General features: G+C 44.2%; 1 protein-coding gene across 1 annotated transcript; it reads right to left on the reverse strand.

The window, feature by feature from the left end:
* Positions 1-13,415: 13,415 nt before the first annotated feature.
* LOC129698194 (uncharacterized protein K02A2.6-like) lies at positions 13,416-19,521 on the reverse strand. The gene has a single exon (XM_055637155.1). The coding sequence runs from the start codon at positions 19,293-19,295 to the stop codon at positions 16,314-16,316; it is 2,982 nt and encodes a 993-aa protein (XP_055493130.1). The 5' UTR covers positions 19,296-19,521; the 3' UTR covers positions 13,416-16,313.
* Between the last annotated feature and the right edge of the window lie 851 nt (positions 19,522-20,372).

Below are 20,372 nucleotides of genomic sequence, written 5' to 3' on the forward strand. Positions count from 1 at the left end.
AGCAGTGTTCAGGAAATTATTCTTTAATTCCCTAAAGTGTCACAACAGTCTTAAGAACTTACAAATCAGACCGTGTGTTCCCTCAAGCTTGATCTCCTTTATACGGTCCAGGTTAATCCCCTGCCTCATTCCAAGTCACCATACAGTATCTGCTGATATTGTTATCCTGGAATTCTGTACAAATTAGCTGCCGGGATTATAAACTAAGAATACAAAAAATCAATAATTACATTCATGATCTATTACTTATTAATTACATATATAGAAACAAGAAATAACTTTATTAATTATAAGATGGTTATTTCAATACATCATTGTGATTAATTAATGGGACACCTATCTGTTTTTCTGAATCACAACTATGAGGTAATTGTTCTGTAGGCAGACTGTCAAGCATCTTGTATCCTATTCTTACCCGAGAAAGAAATTGTCAGACAGATAGTATTTCTTAGAATGGGTATGATTTCAGGAGGTGCGGTGGGGTCCATTCCCAGGAAAAGTAGAAACAACTTTCCTCATTTGAGTTCCCCAAGAATCAGGGCTTTCAAGTTAATGTTAACCCCAAATTTGGAGAGTACATGATCTGCACCTACAACACAATGAAGCACAGAGGTCAGACCCCCTGGTAAATGTGGAGCACAGGATATTTCATCAGCAACAAAATATTGTGGGCAGCCATTTTTATTTGATACAAAGTTGTTGTTAGATTGGTAGTCACAATGGCTACTATAGATTTCCATGAGCATCTTAATTCAGAGTTTTCATGAATTAATCGGACCTCTTCAAATTCGTTTAATGTCGATTTTCAGCCCACTTAAAATCATGCCCGCACAAATGGGTCACATGGGGTGTTTGTGATATAACCTTGGCTTTTGTGATAATGTAATGCATCATCCTGAATACTAAAGCTATCCTCTGGCCTGGGCCCAATAGATAATGGACACACAAGCAATGAGCTGCAAAAGTTAGCTCCCACAAGTTGATCTGCACCACTATATCCATGTACCTCTCCAGTCCTCAGAGACTCAATCACTTTAATTCAAGCCTCCAACTACCTGACATGTAACGGTGTTGTTCCACCTTCTTTCTGCATTGGACTAACCCCTCAATTCATGAAAGCATTACAGTTCCAAGAAGGAAATCCATTTATTTATTTATGATTTATTCTGTTAAAATTCAAGTAGCAATGTTTAAATCCTGACACTATGTTCTCTTGATAATTGATCAGGTCCTCATAGTTCTGCATAAACATTTCATCCAGTGGATCCTGATCTTCACAATACTCCCCAGAGGAGGGAAACAGATGAACACAGAGATGTTTAGCGTTTGCAACTTCAACTCCTGTTACGATTCACATTCACACAGTGGCTTTAACATTAAGAAGATATCAAGGTACTCCAAACAAGTGTAATCAGACAAGATTGGCATATACGATAAGCAGTTGAACAGACTGGAGAGATGCAGATAACAACAAGGTTATCACAGGGAAATAATTTTGATTTTTTATTAAGATGGGGCATCAGTGTAAATCCATGCCACCACATTTTTCTTGTCTCTGTACCATTCATATTTGGGGTGTGTTGTCATGGAAAATCTTGGGCAACATCTATATTCTTTAAAGAAATACTGTATATGTAGTCTGAAGAAGGGTCTCGACCCGAAACGTTGCTTATTTCCTTCGCTCCACAGATGCTGCCTCACCCGCTCAGTTTTTCCAGCATTTTTGTCCACCTACGTATATGAAGTTAGAGTTTGTTGCAATAAATGACAGTCAAAATCTGCTTCTATGTCTTAAAAAACCTGCTTTACTCTAGCTATTTATAAATTACATTAGTCAATCCACACCATTGAATATAAAATATATAACTGAAATGATTAAAAAGTGCTAGAGTAACTCAGCGGATCAGGCAGCAACTCTGGAGGACATGGACGGATGACGGTTCGGGTCAGGACGCATCAGACTAAAGAACAGCAGGCATCATAGAGATGCACAGCGAGAGAGGATCTCACAAAACTGTCAGAGAGAGGAGGAGACCTTCTTCAAGGCAGGCATACCTTGAGGAGATTTTGCACTGGAGCATCAAAATGTAGACATAAGGAACTGCAGACAGATACAAAAGGCTGGAGTAACTCAGGAATCAGGCAGCACCTCTGGAGAACATAGATGATGTTTTGTGTCGGGACCCTTCTTTGGACTCAAATTAACTGAAATACAATACAATACAATACAATACAATTTATTTGTCATTTGGACCCCGTTGAGGTCCAAACGAAATGTCGTTTCTGCAGCCATACATTACAAAACGAAAAAGACCCGAGACACAACACAATTTACACAAACATCCATCACATCGCTGTGATGGAAGGCAAAAAAACGTATCTCTCCCCTGCACTCCCCCCCGATGTCAGAGTCAAAGTCAAAGCCCCCCAGCTGGCGATGGTGATTGTCCCGCGGCCATTAAAGCCACGCCGGGTGATGCAAGGCCGCGCACCGGGTCTTGGTGTTAGAGCCCCGGCGGGCGCTCGCAAATTCCCGTGGCCATTCCAAGCCGCGCGGGGCGATGATGTAAGGCCCCGCTCCAGGTGCTCAGACTTCTCCCGCAACTCAGGCGGGAGAAGTCGCCGCCGCGGAAGCCCTGAAAAGCGGTCTCCCATCCAGGGACCCGCGGGCTCCCGGTGTTGCCGTCCGCCAGACCCGCAGCTGCAGCCTCCGAATCTCCAGAAAGATTTTAAAGTCCCCCCCCCCCCCCCCCACCCCCCCCCCCCCCCCCACACACACACACCCCGACAAAAAAATTAATAAAAACTACATAGAAACAAGACAAAAATAATAAACAGACAGACGGATTGCAGAGGCCGCTGCTGACGAGAGTCGCGCCGCCTACCTGAATAGTTTATGATAGTTTATCAGTATGTTTTTATTAACAACTTACATTTTCATAGGTTGCATAAATATCTTAATTGCACACGGTTATATTTTTGGTTTGTTTAGTTTAATTGTTCTCTCTTTGGTTGGGATTGGAATAGTTTCAAAGGACATAAGTTGCACGGAACAAAACCAAGGTTGAGGGTGAAAGCACAAATTCCAGTACAGAACGAGCACTACACTCAGCCAAAGGATTGTGCAGACGTGTAAGCACGATCACAACATTATATAAAAAAGTCAGAGGATATTGTACTGTTAGATGAGGAAGCATCTGCCTCTCCAAATCTGAAGGCAAGCGGCAGCGGGGAAAAAATAAGGAAGACACGTGAGCAGACTTCATTGTCCTTTCTTTCAGGAAAGAAATTATGTTGCATCAACAGGATGTGCGGAATAAACCATTTGAGATTTACGACGGTCAATTAAGGACAGTATTACACTTTAAAAATCATGATGGTGTCTTGGTGCAGGCAGGCGGAACTGTTTCACTTGTATCCAACATGGTGTTAGGTTTATGCTTTTGTGAGGATTTAATCCATTGTGTAAACCTATTGATATGTGTGCTTTGGGCTTGCAAACTGGAATGCAAATTTCATAGAATCATGATTTCAACAACCTATCAGCATTAATTACACGTTCCTTGGCTTGGCACATCATAGTGCGATCAGAGTAGGTACGGGGAGGGAGATTGCAACATTCATGTGGTTCTGGTTCAACATTCGTGTGTTTCGACAAATGCAATCAACCCGGCGTGCACAATCAAATAAGATCAAATATAACAAGTTGTCCTACAACTTTAGGCTGTGCACGCCGTACACAAGAAGAAAAAGAGTGGGCACTAAATGCTCAAAACATTTTGAAATCAAGAAGGAAGTGGTGTTGGGTCTCTTGGAGAGCATTAAGGTGGATAAATCCCCAGGGACTGATAAGACCCACTGCAGTTCGCCTACAGAGCCAACCGATCCACAGAGGACGCAGTCTCAACAACACTGAACCTCGTATTGTCACATCTCGATCGGAAAAATACCTATGCCAGGATCCTCTTCATAGACTTCAGCTCTGCTTTCAATACAATCATTCCGCAGCAGCTGGTGGAGAAGTTGGAGCTATTGGGGGTTGATGCTGGCACATGCAACTGGGTCCTGAACTTTCTGTCGCAACGGCAGCAGACATTCAGGGTGGGCAGTAGGACATCAAAAACCATAGCCGTGAGCACTGGCTCACCCCAAGGCTGTGTCCTAAGCACCCTTCTGTTTAGTCTGCTGACACACGACTGTACTGCCAGACTCAATAACAACTTCATCAACAAGTTCGCTGATGACACAACAGTGGTGGGTCTCATCAGTGACAATGATGAATCGGCGTACAGGATGGAGGTGGAGCTGCTCACAGGTTGGTGCAAATCCCACAACCTCATTCTTAACGTGGGAAAAACTAAGGAGATGGTGGTTGACTTCAGGAGGGCGGGGAAACACCATATACCTCTGCACATCGATGGAGCTGATGTGGAAAGGGTCAGCAGCATGAAGTTCCTAGGACTACATCTGTCTGATGACCTGACGTCCACGGCCAACACCACAGCTCTGGTCAAGAGAGCCCAGCAGCGACTTCACCCTCTCCGAAGACTACGTAAAGCAGGCCTCCCCACTACACACCTACGGACTTTTTATAGGGGGACTGTCGAGAGCACACTGACCTACGGCATCACTTCCTGGTTCGGGAGCTGCTAGGCGTACGAACGGCACCAACTAGACAGGATAGCGAAGACCGCCAGCAGGATTATTGGTGCTCCGCTCCCCTTCCTGCTGGACACATACAGGAAGAGATGTATCAGCAGAGCCATCTCCATCATCAAAGACCCTTACCACCCATCGTATGACATTTTCTCCATCCTCCCATCTGGGAAGAGGTACAGGAGCATTAGCTGCAAAACCAGCAGGATGCTCCTCAGCTTCTTCCCACAGGCTATAAGACTGTTAAATGGACTTTGCCCCCTGCCAAGTATCGCGCACAAACCCCCACACTGCAGCAGAGCCACTGTTGTGCCGCTGCCGGTCGGAACGGCTGTTGAATGTTTAGTAGAGTGTTAAATTTGTTCATGATACATGTATTTTTTATTTCTATTTATTTTTCATGCACACTGAATGGACACTGGTTGAGCAACGTTTTTTTGTTTCCTCTGGGTATGCGAATACTCAGGAAATGACAATAAAGATATACAGATCTATCTCAGGTTTACAGTGAGAGTCAACAAAGGAGATTACTGGGGTATTACAAAGATCTTTTTTTATCATCTCTAGCCACAGGTGAGGCCCAGAGGCCTAGAGAATAGCCAATGTTATTTCTGGTGATTACCAGTTAGTCAGTCTACTTTCAACCTCCAGCAAAGTGATAGGAGTTATTGATCCCAGTCTAGTGCATCCTTTGTTTTGGAGGGGTTCTGCGAAAGTTCTGGTAAAACATTGTCCACGTTTTCTATTCTTCTGCAGACTAGAAAAATGGACATGAGAGTGATAATAGATTAATTCATAATTCATTCCAACCAGCACTGTAATAATAAAAAAAATACAAATGGTTGCTGATGCATCCAAATAATGAAGGTGTCATTGTGGATTAATGGAGGTAGGTGAGAGAACAGGAGCTGAAAACTATGTCCTCCATAGTTGACTTGAACGCGGTGTGAGCAGCATTGTTATTCCAATTTGACAGGCCAGGCATCAACTCAATATTGCTGTAGATTGGTTATTGCATGTGAACCCCCAATCAGAGTAGTGTAACATCATTAACTCCACCTTACTGCACATTTTAGATTAACACCCATTTCCTACAGTACATAGTCATGCTAGTGGTAACAACGAACTAACAACCTACTGTACCGCTCTACTATACCTTATGATTAAAGATCATTTAAACTCCAGACTTGTGTTTGTTAAGTCGTTTACAATTGCATACTCATTTACATCACAATATGGCTCCTCTGCAAAATCAGAAAAGGCTTTTCTAAAATTCCACAAATTAGATCTCATTAGTAATTGCAGTATTTTCATTTCTGAACAGAAGGGTAATGCAAAGCAGTTCAGTAGCATTGCACTGAAGAATATTTGCAGGAAAACCTTGTGAGAATTAATGCTCAAGCAAGGCTTTCAATTACTGAAATCTCAATCAAGTAGTTGCACACTTCCATTTCCATGTGCAATTTCACTTACACTCTATATTTTACTGCTCATCCATTGTACCACAATCTATGCTCATGCTCAGCATTATGGATCATTTGGGGTTATGTGACAAGCTGATGTCCCTTGTTTCAAATAACAAGAGAAGAGGAGGAAAATGTTTGGCATGCTAAGGGCAGCTTCAGCTGGCAAGATTCTGTTGTGATTTCTCTGCAGAATTTAGGTTTGTGAACTAAAATGGCACAAAATAAAGATTGAGAAGCAGAGAGTAAACATTCTTCACATTTCAGTCATGGGTCATTGGGCAGAGTCTTGTCTCTAAGTCAAAAATCGTTGTTTCAAGTCTCGCTTGATTTGAAAGTATAAACCAAGCTGACACTTCAGCATACTACTTTGAAATGAATAGATAGGTTAAAATCCCCCCTCTGATCTTGTATGTGGGCATGGAGAATTATTTGCACTATTGAAATTGCAGGGGACCTCTCCATGTTCGCCTGCTAATAGTTATTCCACAAATAAGATAACTATAAGCAGATTATTTCAGTTATTTATGGAACCCTGCTTGTACAATTTGGCTGCTACATTTCCCTACATTGTAACTATGATTATATCTCAAAAATACTTCCTTGGCCATAAGGCACATTGGGATATCCTGAAGTTTTGAAGGAAGCTACGTAAATAATTCTGCTTTTACTAAGAACCAGGGAAGTCCTCATGTTCTTCTTCCCGGCACATTTCCCTACTTAAGACTTAATGATGCTGTTCATTGCTTCCAAAGTTTTTTACTTATGATTCAAAAACCCAATCCCAAATCCACCCCATCCTCCACCCTCCCTAGCCTGCATTATTTTTTTCTTGCAAGTAAACAGATAATTGGTCTCTGACACAAAGTGCTGGAGTACTCAGCAGGTCAGGCAGCATCTCTGATACAAATCTCAATCCGAAGCATCACCTATCAAGTCTGAAAAAGGGTCTCAACCCGAAATGTCACCTATCCATGTTCTCCAGAGATGCTGCCTGACCTGCTGAGTTACTCCAGGACTTTGTGTCCATTAGAGAAGTGGTCTCTATCAGAATAAGCCATTTAAGAAGGTATGTGTGTACAACTAGAGTTGGACAGTATTACTGAAAGACACCTGATTTCAAATGCTAACCGCTTCTCTCCCCGCAGGTATAATCTGAGCAGCATTTCTTGTTTTTATCATATCATTTAAATAACTTTTGAATCAGTCTTTTATGTCTGATATTGACCTGAGGCTCCAATCTCCCTTTATAATCAGCAGAGATTGTGGGTGGAATGCCACAGGGAAGCCTAGGCCTGTCCCACTTAGGCCGTCATTTACGTGACAGGTCGCGCGTGTCATCATGCCGTCTGGAGCGCGTGACGTCATTTGAAGATGGACACAAAATGCAGGAGTAACTCAGCGGAACTGGCAGCATCTCTGGACAGAAGGGTGTTTCGGGTCGAGACTCTTCTTCAGTCTGAAGAAGGGTCTCGATCCAAAAGGTCACCCATTGCTTCTCTCCAGAGATGCTGCCGGTCCCGCTGAGTTACTCCAGCATTTTGTGTCTATCTTCAATTTTCTTGGCCCCGCTCTGGGACTGGAAGTGGGGGTGGATCCGGACCGCAAAGATGAGCCCCAGGCCGAGCTCGGCGATCGTTTGCCTGCTTCTGCTGCTGTTGGAAGTGAGACGTTGCGCAGCACCTGGGTCTTGGGCCTGTCCCACTTTGGCCGTCAGCTACTCGACAGGCCGGTGGCGCGCGAAGATTTCGTACAGGACGACGTCCACACCACTCCATGTGCCCGTCACCGCACTACCCACGCACTACCCACGCGCTACCCACACGCTAGCAGGTTGTGTAAATGGCGTGCGAATGACAACTAAGTGGGACAGTCCCTTAACAACTGTGAGCTGCAACCGGATTACCCTGAATCTCTGGGCTGTGTGGCACAGATGCTGTGGAGCTAGGCCTGAGGTAAGAATTTATATTCCCCACATAGTCTGGTCTATTACTGGAGTCTATCCAATATTGGGCCGAGACTTCTCATGATGTATAGGCCCAATCTAGACACACCATCCAGGGCAGCACTGTGGCGTTGTGGTAGAGTTGCTGCATTACGGTGGCAGAAACACGGGTTCTATCCTGGCTACGGGTGCTTGTCTGTACGGTTTTTGCACACCCCACGTGAATCTCTGGGCTGTGTGGCACAGATGCTGTGGAGCTAGACCTGAGGTAAGAATTTTTATTCCCCACATAGTCTGGTCTATTACTGGAGTCTATCCAATATTGGGCCGAGACTTCTCATGATGTATAGGCCCAATCTAGACACACCATCCAGGGTACAGTTTTGTCTCCAAATCTGGTAGGACATTATTGCCATTAGAGGGAGTGCAGAGACGGTTCACCAGACTGATTCCTGGGATGTCAGGACTGTCTTATGAAGAAAGACTGGATAGACTTGGTTTATACTCTCTAGAATTTAGAAGATTGAGAGGGGATCTTATAGAAACGTACAAAATTCTTAAGGGGTTGGACAGGCTAGGTGCAGGAAGATTGTTCCCGATTTAGGGAAGTCCAGGACAAGGGGTCACAAAGGATAAAGGGCAATCCTTTGAGATGAGAATTACTTTTTTTCACGCAGAAAAAAAACTTGCCACAGAGGGTAGTTGAGGCCAGTTCATTGGCTATATTTAAGGGAGTATGTGGGGATCGTGTATTGGAGAGTACGGGATACTGAGTGGATGATCAGCCATGATCGTAGTGAATGGTGGTGCAGGCTCGAAGGGGCGAATGGCCTACTCCTGCACCTAATTTCTATGTTTCTATGTTTCTATGTTGTAGGTCTCTAAAAAATTGTCAATTGTCTAAATAGTGGTCGTGTATTGGTTGGTCAGCTGGTCAGCACGGACTCGGTGGGCCGAAGGCCTGTTTCCACGCTGTATCTCTAAAGTCTAAAATGTCAGACCCCAGTGATAGGTCTGGGCAGTAAGCAATAACCTGGACCAAACCACTAGAAGCAAGCTTACTCCTAACATGCGCAAACTGTCTAGCTGTCTTTCACTGGCATCAACTGCTAATTCAAGAGCTCTTTTAAAGCCATAATTATACTTAGCGAGCCTCTCTCCCAGACTTTAATCTTGTTGGGCATATGGTCATGAACTTGAAGGATTCCCGGATAGAACTGACACTCTGAGAGGTTGTTCCTTTTTGATGGTGGAGAAAGGAAATACATCCAGCTTCCTGACTTAGGGAAGTGGGAAATGTTTGGTCTCAAAGATTAAAGTGTGAATCACTCATTTTTTGAAAAGATAAAAATGGCTATAATGCATTTAAAAAATAATTTCCTTTTGCATTTACTCGATCTATTCCTCACGATTTTGTGTACAGATGGTGCATTTCATTCACTTTGTTGAAATATTTCCTCTAATTTCATACCGTGTATTTTATACAGTGCCAATGATTGTTTGGCCCATTGCTCCAGGAATCTCTTAATGCACCTTGCCCACCAAGGAACCCCAACCACAATTGTCCCTAATCATTGGAAGGCAATGTTGACAATCCTATGTGGGATGTAAAGGGAGAAGCATTCATGACATTGAATTTGCTTGTGAGAGCAGTGTAATTGGTGTGTGTTATGTTCCCCATTTCATGGAACACAGGGCCAGCGGTTTGTGATGGCAACAAGACAGGAAAAGCCTGGGAAGTGCACTTGGAAAGTAGTTTGAATAATTACTGGAAGAATATGCGATATCCAACTGTGATGTGGTATCGCACTTGCAGTTAAAATGTTTTTTTTAATGACAGCACTATACAACAATATACAGTATCTACAATCTCAATTTAGAGATCCTTTTATAACCCAGCATATGGGAAGAAGACCCATTGTTTATACTCCTAACAGGCCCAAACTGCTATCGGTGGCTAGGGGACAGTGGTGGAGGAAGAGAAAGGAAGCATAGCAAGGAGATTTACAATATTCCAACATACAGTACCTAATGTATAAACAAGTAACTGCAGATGCTGGTTTACACCAAAGAGAGACACAAAGCGCTGGCGTAACTCGGCGGGTCAGGCAGCATCTCTAGAGAAAAAGGATGGATGACAAAAAAGGGTTCCCAAAACGTCACCCATCCTTTTTCTCCAGAGATGCTGCCTGACCCACTGAGTTACTCCAGCACTTTGTGTCTATCTATTCCAACGTACCTGCCTATCTAAAATATTAAAATAATCCACAACAGCTTAATTAGTTTTTGATATTAAAGCACAGCCTCGTACAGATATAGCAGATAATATGGCAGTAACATGAAAACAAGCAATGACATTATCGCTGGCATTTTGATCAATTTTCATCCTTCTGTCAACATCACCATCTGTACACAAAATCGTGAGGAATTGATTGGGTAAATGCAGAGACTCTTCCTCATGAGTAGGCGAATTGAGAACCAAAGGACATAGGTTCAAGGTGAGGGGTGAAAGATTTAACAGGAACCTGAGGTGTAACCTTTTTACACAAAGGGTGGTGGGTGCATGGAATAAGCTGTTTGAGGAAGAAGCTGAGGCAGATACTATCACAATGTTTAATAATATTTAGATAGGTACATGGATAGGATAGGTTTAGAGGGATATGGGGCAAAAGCAGGCAGGTGGAACTAGTGTAGATGGGACATGTTGGTCGGAGTGGGTAAATTGGGCCAAAAGCCCTGTTTCCACGCTGTGTGACTATGATACCATGATTATAGTCATCAAAGCATTGGTCTTTTGAGTGCTTGCTATTTATCGAAACGGACCAGGAGAACCTTATCAAGGTTTTGGGGAGGGGGAGAGATTGAGAGGAGAGGTACAGAAATTAAAATAATCAGAAATACAATAAAGGAACATTTAAAATAATGTGTGGAGACTGGAACTCAGAAATAAAATAAGGAAGTATTTGTGAGCATGAAGCCTGAAATATTAATTCAGTTTCCACTTCCACAGATACTTCCTGATCTGCTGAATGTTTCCAGCACTTACTGTTTTATTCAGAAAATGCAATGATGCTAAAATTAAATAGATGGTTTGCCTCACTCAGTAATTAGTTCAATTCATGTTTATGTCTGTCGATATAAAAACTTAACAGCTGTGCAAATTTCTGTTGGAAAATATGAACCGATATAATTAATGCTCTTATGTGCTTGGCAAACGTTATCCATACTATGGTAAATTGGCATAAAATTGTAGGATACCGTATTATCATCCTTGCTTCACACTGTGCTAAGTCTGCAGAAATTCTAGTGCAGTTAATCATCATTTGCTATGCTTTGGCTAGTATAATGTTTCACAAGCTGAATTTGAGCAACTGTTATCAAAAGCAATAATTTCATGAATATTTATACATTTACAGATTTTGCAATGCAATTCTATTAATCAGAATGCTGCAAGAGAGTAAATATATACACCACATTCTTAAAATTTGAAGATCCTTTTTGTATAAATTCAAATTATGATCACATGGAGGTACATAATAGCAAAACACATAACCTTGAACAAAAGACAGACCACAGGAGGAACTCAACGGGTAGAGCAGCAACTGTGGCGAGAAATGAATTATCGTGTTTCAGGTCAAGACCTTGCATCGGGAATTTCCTTTCCCCTCACAAATGTTGCTTGGCCCTCTGTGTTCCTCCAGCAGTTTGTTTCTTGCTCCAGATTCCAGCATCTGCCATCTCTCGTCTTTCCACACAGCCTTGAAGCAACTAAAGTCACGGATTCAGATTGTGAATCACTTTCATACAACAATTTATCACCTCATTTTACTGGTTTATATTATAGAATACAGGGTTAGCCATCAAATGTTGGTAATTGCAAATGTTATCACCGTTGACATCTGCTAAACTTTATTCACTACTACGATGAAAGTCTATTGCAGTCTGACACAAACTCTACATAGGTTAGTCAAAAGACACAGCAGGAACCATTACATCTGAGGAATTTGTAAAATATATGTATTTTTGAGCATTTTGGGGGGATTTTTTTCCACTAAATGCACACTGCTTTGGTTGTCATTGTACATGGTCTCCAATTAGATTTACGTATCAACATTAATACAATCACATGTGAAAGATTAGAAGTTAGAAATTGTCTTTGGAAAGCTGTGCCAAAACTGAAGGAAACCAAGCCATATGAACAATGTTTTTTTTGTTGTTTATTTTGTTTGGGAGAGTTGTTTTCATTTTGATCATTCCCTCCCCCAATTTTTGCGTTGGTGAAATGTTTAAGAAGGAACTGCAGAGGCTGGAAAATCGAATGTAGACAAAAATGCTGGAGAAAATTCAGCGGGTGAGGCAGCATCTATGGAGCGAAGGAAATAGGCAACGTTGGAAATAGGCAACGGGCAGGGGAGTGGATTGAAAAGTGCATGTGAGATTGAGGTTGATCAGAAGGAGAGAGAAGGGGGATGGAATGTACCTGGATCATCCTATCACTTGCCATCTCTTTCCCCACCCATTCCCCTCACTTCTTTCTACCAGTTATCTCCTTTATACTCCAGTCTCTGTACCCCAGTCCCAACCTGAAATGACAGCTGTTCATTTCTCTCCACAGATGCTGCCTGATTAAATGAGTCTTTAGACTTTAGAGATACAGTGTGAAAACAGGCCCTTCGACTCATCGTGTCCGTGGTGACCAGCAATCCCCCCGTACACTAAAACTATCCGACACTGAGGACAAGTTATACTTTTACCGAAGCCAATTACCCAACAAACCTGTACATCTTTGAAGTGTGGGTAGAAACCAGAGCAGCCAAACAAAACCCACATTGTCACAGGGAGAACGTGCAAACTCCGTATAGACAACACCCGTAGTCAACACAGAATCTGGGTCTGGTGCTGTAAGGCAGCAACTCAACCACTGCACCACTGTGCTGCACAATTCCATCCAGGGATTTGTTTTTTTTTAATGCAGGCTGTCTAATAGCTCTTTATTGATACCAAGACATTACTTAATACCTTCTCATGATATACCTTCTCTGAAATATAACTTATTGTGTTCAATGTGTTGTGGAAGTGGAAACTGGGTTAATATTTCAGGCTTCATGCTCACAAATACTTCCTTATTTTATTTCTGATTTCCAGTCTCCACACATTTTTTTAAATGTTCCTTTATTAAGAATAATTAAACATAGTCCATTTAATATAGAAAACTGTTGTTTCATCTTCAACCCCCCCCCCCCCCCCCCCCCCCCAAGCTGTCAGATTTTAATAAAAATGAAGTATGGAAGCTTCATCCCTGTTCCTGTAGGCACAGGTTAACTCACAGAAGAAATGTGCTTATAACAAATGCAAATTGACATAAAGCACAGATGTCTGCCTGAGGTTTACTTCATGCCTTCCTTATATGACCACACATGTTTCCGTTACACTTTTGGAAAATAATTACTTGAATTTCAGACCCAACATCTGCACGGATGTGCTTTTAAAATGATTAGATGGTTCTAATTTCATTCCTTCTTTCTAGAAGATGAAGATAAATATTTGACATCATTTTTTTATTTCAAAAAATAAACTTTATTCAGAATAAAATATATATACAATACAAAAACTGTGCAGAAACTCTTCATAGATTCTCAGTGTCTATACATTCAATAATGTCATACTCAGTAGTGTTTGAATCTATCTTTAAAGAAAACTGCCTTGCCACACATGTCGTCAGTCCCCTGGGGTTGGAATCCTGTCCTTTGGTTGAGGGGCAAGTCTGCCAGCAATCTGGTGCATACAGTAGCGAGTCTTTTAACTTACACTTGAATGCAATATTTATGCTTTAAATTGGATCAACTATGAATAAGGTTAGGCTATGTTACATTCCTAATTACATTCCACAGTAGAGCCAGGCTCTGATCAACAAGTGCAGCACTTGAATAATCTTAGTTTATTCATGTATGGAAGCCAGATTATAATCAAACACTTAGCCCATGTTGACCAACCTGGGTCTCACGGCACACTTGGTACTACTCCTGACCCTGACTCCAGTTGCATACCTTCTCTCATTCCTGACCCTGAGTCCAGCCTTACACCTGGCCCCCTATTCTACCCTGATCATAGCTGCTTACCTGCTTAGGTTCCCAGTGCTGAACACTCCCATTGTCCCAGCTTGGACTGCACACCTAGTACTATTCCAGTCCTTAACTCTGGGTGCACACTTGTCCTTGCTCCTAGCTCCTCTACACTGACAATTTATCTGGCCCACACATAAAGCCCCATATCTGACCCCCTGGACTTAACCTATTATGTTCAAGTCCACAGGTGCTTATCTAATGTGGTAATTTTCTATGGGGCACTTCACGGACCAAATTTTGCATAACAAAATTTGCTACATCCATTGGCTTCCATTGTTATATAACATGCTAGTTATTTTGTCAAAGTCATCATCATTGGTTGAACACAATTTCTCATCCATAAATTTATACTCACTCAGCTGTATAAGTATTCTGTTACCATTTCCTTCATTTTCCCAACAAACTGCCCTGAAATCATTTTCACCCCCAATATTTTCAATACATTCAGTAATGTGATCTTGAGAGTACATCATATTTTCTGTGGTATTCATAACACAACAATGATTTAAAAAAAGATCTTTGTTTTGATTGCACCTACCAACATACATACATTATTATATTACAGTTAATATGTACAAAGGGCAAATTCTTGTTCCAATGCTCCCCATTCCCAATTACTTTTACATTGAAGTGATTGAAATCCAAGTTAAGTTTAAATGGCATCAGAAAAATAAAACCTCCGGAATGGGTGATATTCATTATGTCGTTGGTTGGAGTCAGTATCAGCAAAATTAGTATATTAAACTTTGAATCTTCAGATGTCTTGGTTCAAGCTAAAACTAAAGACAAATAACAACCTCCTCACACATTCCCCTGCATGTATCTCTGTCACTCCTTTAAAATATGCCCCTTCTCTGAACAAGCTCTTAAACATCGCATCTGAAGCAGTTTCTACCTGATTACACTTCTTGAGGATGTTCATCTACGTGTTCAATTAATAAAACAACGAGATTGGGGACATTTCTATTCAACCTGTCAAAGAAATTTGGGGGGGGTTAGAAATAGTCAGTGAGGTAAACTAACATAATAGTTGAGTGGCAAATGAATGACAATAGTGCTACCTTCCAAATATTTAACTGAAGGAAATAATGGGTTATCGGGGCTGTATGTTGTGACAGACAGCCTGACACCTTGCATGTCATTTAAATATTACACTTATCCCATCCCCCTGGATATTCTCATCTGGATTAATAAATTAACGTTTTGTCAACTAATTACAAATCAGGCTAATTAAGTTTGTCCTCATCTCAGTCCTAACTGGCCTACCCTTTATTCTTACACTGTGACCCCTGGTTCTGAACTCCCCCAACATCGGGAACATTTTTCCTGCAGTTACAGTAAGTAAAAATCTAGCAGGCAAGCAGGATGCTTTCTCCACCCACCCCCATTTTTTGAAGGCCACTATCTTTCACTGTTTCTACCCAGTGCTTGGTACCTACTACAGTAGCCACTGGTTTTACTCCAGGATGCATTAACACTATCCTACACACACTGGGGACAATTTACACTTATACCAAGCCAATTAACTAGACCTTCAGTCTGAAGAAGGGTCTCGACCTGAAACATCACCCATTCCTTCCCTCCAGAGATGCTGCCTGACCTGCTGAGTTACTCCAGCATTCTGTGTCTCTCTTCGGTTTAAACCAGCATCTGCATTTCCTTCTTGTCGAGTTATTTGTATAATAAGGCTCATACCACGATGTAAACGGAGTATATCTTTATTTAGCAACTCTGTACAGCAGCCGCCTGCTCGTGTGCATGCCCGGGCAACTCCTCAACTGCCACTCCCCCGGGTTCCCACGTCACATCCGGCCACCGCATTCCTTACACTATTATTCCCATAATACCACATCTCCCTTTGAGAAGAAAGGGTGGACTACCTTTGTCTCTGCAGGTCATAAGGGGTTTATTCTGCCCTTTTGCTGGAAGACCTGTCCCTGATTCAAGCATGCAAAATAGAAATAAAATAACTTCCGCGTTACCATACTGTGAACTATTACTTTAGCAGGCTGTGTTCTTCAAAACTTAAACTCTCAGGTTTCAGGTAAATGTACCAGGTTTACAGAACAATTTCACATCACATTTCACTCTCTTTTTCTTTACTGTAGAAAACAGATCAATAAATCACAAATCAAGTCTCTTCGGCTTTCTAACCTCTCTCCCACACCTGGTCCGCACAGTCTCTGTGGTGGGGCCCTCTCTGCTGGGTGATGTTGTCACTGGTGGAGCTGGCTCTGGTGGAGCTGGCTCTGGTGTAGGTGAATCTTCTCCCACCGGTGGCTCATCAGCGTCGACTACCCCACTGTTGGTCTGCAGCGGCACCAAGTGCTGCCGGTTCCTCCTCAGTGTGCCCTGAGGCACCTGGACGATATAAGAGCGAGGGGTATTGTGTGTAGATAGCACTTTGCCCTGGACTCGTGCATCGGTGATCCACACATCCTCCCCAGGTACTAGTGGCTCCAGATTTCTCGCTCCGTGCCTCTTGTCGAAGGATCTTGCGTCGTTCCTCCTCTTCTCCCTTTCTTTGGCCCCCAGCGCGTTGTAGTCAGGCAAAACTGGATTCAGCAGGGTTGGAAGGGCAGGAACTGTAGTGCGGAGGCGGCGCCCCATCAACAGCTCGGCCGGGCTATAGCCGTTCTGTAGAGGGGTTGCTCTGTAGGCCAGCAATGCAAGATATGGGTCTGACGCCTTTGTTAGCAGGTTTTTCACGGTTTGTACAGCGCGTTCCGCCTCCCCATTGCTCTGAGGAAACCTGGGGCTGCTCGTGATGTGCACAAAACCATACTCTGCTGCAAAGGATTTAAAGTGGCTACCTGAGAACTGGGGCCCATTGTCACTTTTAAGAACTTCACCAATTCCATGACGAGCAAACATGGATTTCAGGTGCACCACCACATCTGTGGACCTTGTGGGTGATAGCAGCGCAACTTCCACATATCTTGAGAAATAATCTACTACTAGAAGATAAGTCTTGTCTTTCAGCGTGAATAGGTCAGCTCCCAAGGTTTGCCAAGGCCTGTGTGGCATCTCCGTTGGCATCAGCGGCTCTTTGACGTTCCTTCTCTCTTGGATGCAGGTTCTACATTTCAGCACCATGTCATTTAGCTGGCTGCTGAGTCCTGGCCACCATACCGTCTGTTTGGCCCGGCCCCTGCACTTTGTCACCCCCAGGTGTCCCTCATGTAGTCTCTGCAGCACATCACCTTGTAAGGCTGATGGGATGACGAGCCTCGTGCCCCGCAGCAGCAGCCCATCGTGCACAGTCAGCACTGCTCTATCAGCCCAGTAATGTCTCAGCACTCCCTGCAGTTGGCTTTTGTCGGGCCAGCCATCTGTGCAGTACTCCATCAGTGCAGAGCATGTGCTGTCTGCCTGCAGGTGCTCACGTAGGCTGCTCAGATAATCTCCACTGACAGGAATGTTGCTGATGACAGAGTCTACATAGATGTTGGTGTCCTCTAATAGGCTTGTGTCTGTGTGTGTTCTTGCGGCTCTCAGAGGAGCATGAGATAAGGTGTCGGCTGTCCCCAGGCTTTTGCCAGGGACATGATCGACTGTATAGTTGTACCTCATGAGTCTCATCCTAAATCTTTGGACTCTTAGTGGGAGGTCATCCAAAGCTTTCCCTCCCAGCAGACTCACCAACGGCTTGTGGTCAGTTTCCAGCTCGAATGGTCTTCCCAGGATGAAACAGCTGAACCTTTCACATGTCCACGTCGCAGCCAATGCCTCCTTCTCTACTTGAGCATAGCGCTGCTCTGTTGGTGTCATTGACCTGGACGCATATGCCACAGGTGACCACATGGCATCGCTCTTCTGCAGCAGGACTGCCCCCAGGCCAAAGGAAGAGGCATCAGCAGAGATCTTTAGAGCACTGTTTGGGTTGTATAATGTGAGCACTGGTGTGGATGACAGCTCTGTTTTTAACTGATCAAAGGCGGCCTGCTGCTCTGTCCCCCAGTACCAGTGGTTCTTCTTGGACAGCAGGTCTCGTAGCACTTTGTCTTTTTCAGCCAGGTTAGGCAAGAAGCGGCCCAGCTGATTGACCATGCCCAGAAAACTCCTGAGTTCGCTGACATTTTTGGGTGCATCCATCTCTTGTACTGCTCTCGTCTTCTCTGGATCTGGCTTCACTCCATCTGCTGAAATCACATGACCCAGGAATCTGACTGTGTGGCGTGCGAGCTCACATTTGTCCATGTTGAGCGTAATGCCGGCCTTATGTGCTTTCTCTAGCACCGCATGTAGCCGCACATCATGCTCCTCCTGCGTCTGTCCCCAGACCAGGATGTCATCCATGTAACACAGTACCCCCTCCAGGCCACCGGTCACTTCTGTCATCATCATCCTTTGAAAGTGCTCGGGGGCTGATGCTATGCCAAAGGGTAGACGGTTAAAATAGTAGCGCCCAAAAGGCGTGATGAAGGTGGTGTATTTGGCAGACTCTTTTGTCAATGGTACTTGCCAAAAGCCCATGTTGGCATCTAATTTGCTGAATACTGTTGCGCCAGCTAGCATGCCCAGAGTGTGCTCGACAGAAGGCAGGATAAACTTTTCTCTGCATACTGATCCATTCATCATTGTGAAGTCCACACAAATGCGAACATCACCTGTTTTTTTCGGCACCACCACCATCCCGGCACACCAATCAGTCGGCTCCTCAATCTTGGTGATTACGCCCATCTTCTCCATACGGTCTATCTCCTCCTTCACTTTTCCCATAAGCGGCAGAGGGACTCTGCGTGGCGTGTGGAGAGAGAAGGGCACAGCCTCTGGCTTCAATTTAATTGAGTATGGCCTCCGAACAAGACCCAAGCCGCTACACAGCTTCGGATATTGTTGTTTCACTGATTCCACGGTGATGCCGTCAACTCTGCACACAAGCTGAAGCCGTTCTATGGCAGGCCTTCCCAACAGTGCAGTGTGCAGGTCTTTTACTACATAAATGTTCTCTATGGCTGTCTTTTTGCCTCTGCGCAGTGTTTCTCTGGCTACACCCAGGACAGAGAGTGCATTGCCCCCTGGCCCAAACAATGGGCGTGTCGACACTGCCAGGCGCTTCACATCATGCCCCCCTGTAATGTCATGGTACACCTCGGCTGGCATGGCGGTGACATCAGCACCAGTGTCTATTTTAAAGCACACTTTTTTTTGTCTCACTTGTAGCTGCACCGTCCACGGGTCTTTTCCAGCATCCACGGCTCCCAGGAAAAAGCTCTCTTCTTCCTCTGTAGTGACAGCATTGAGAGATTTTGCACAGTTTCTGCACACTTTGCCATAATGTCCCTTTTTGCCACAGTTGTGACACACAGCATCTTTAGCAGGGCATTCCCATTTCCCACTTTTAAATCTCTCCCTGCACGGGAGACCCGACCTTTTCTTGTCGGGTCTCCATTATCGTTGGGGCTGCAACGAGGAGCGGCCTCCAACAGGAAGAGACCGGGGACTCTGTTGCTGATGACTCACCGTCACCGTCGCGGGGCTGGCCGAGTCTGGAGCGGGTGGAGCGGTGGAGGAGCGCTGCTGCTGCTGCTGCTGCGGCCCGACCTCCGGAGAGTCGGAGGCTTCAACTGCAGGTTTGGTGGACGGCGGCACCGGGAGCCCGCGGGTCCCTGGAGGGAGACTGCTTTTCAGGGCTCTCGCAACGGCGACTTCTCCCGCCTGAGTTGCGGGGTCGAAGAGCTCCTGGAGCGGGGCCTGTCATCACCGCCCCGCCGGCTTGGAATGGCCGCAGGACACTGCGAGCGCACGGGGGCTCTAACACCAAGACCCGGTGTGCGACCTCGCACCACCCGGCGTGGCTTTAATGGCCGCGGGACAATTGCCATCGCCAGCCGGGGGCTTTGACTTTGACTCTGACATCGGGGGGGGGGGAGAGTGCAGTGGAGAGATAGGTTTTTTTGTGTCTTGGGTCTATTTGTTTGTAATGTATGGCTGCAGAAACGGCATTTCGTTTGGACCTCAAGGGGTCCAAATGACAATTAAATTGTATCTTAAATTGTATCTTATCTTATTTCCCATGCGAGGGCATTTTTCCACATCTATAACAAGCCTTTTAACCTGGCTGAGGCCGTGTATTAAGTTTATTTTTGCCTGGTGTTTGTGCTTGTGGCTGAGGCTTTGGGGGAAATTTGGGTTTTCTGTAGCTTTTAGCATGCACAGCATCAACATTAGAGCACTTGC

This window comes from Leucoraja erinacea, chromosome 6 (genome assembly GCF_028641065.1).
Source record: "Leucoraja erinacea ecotype New England chromosome 6, Leri_hhj_1, whole genome shotgun sequence".
NCBI classification, from domain to species: Eukaryota; Metazoa; Chordata; class Chondrichthyes; order Rajiformes; family Rajidae; genus Leucoraja; species Leucoraja erinaceus.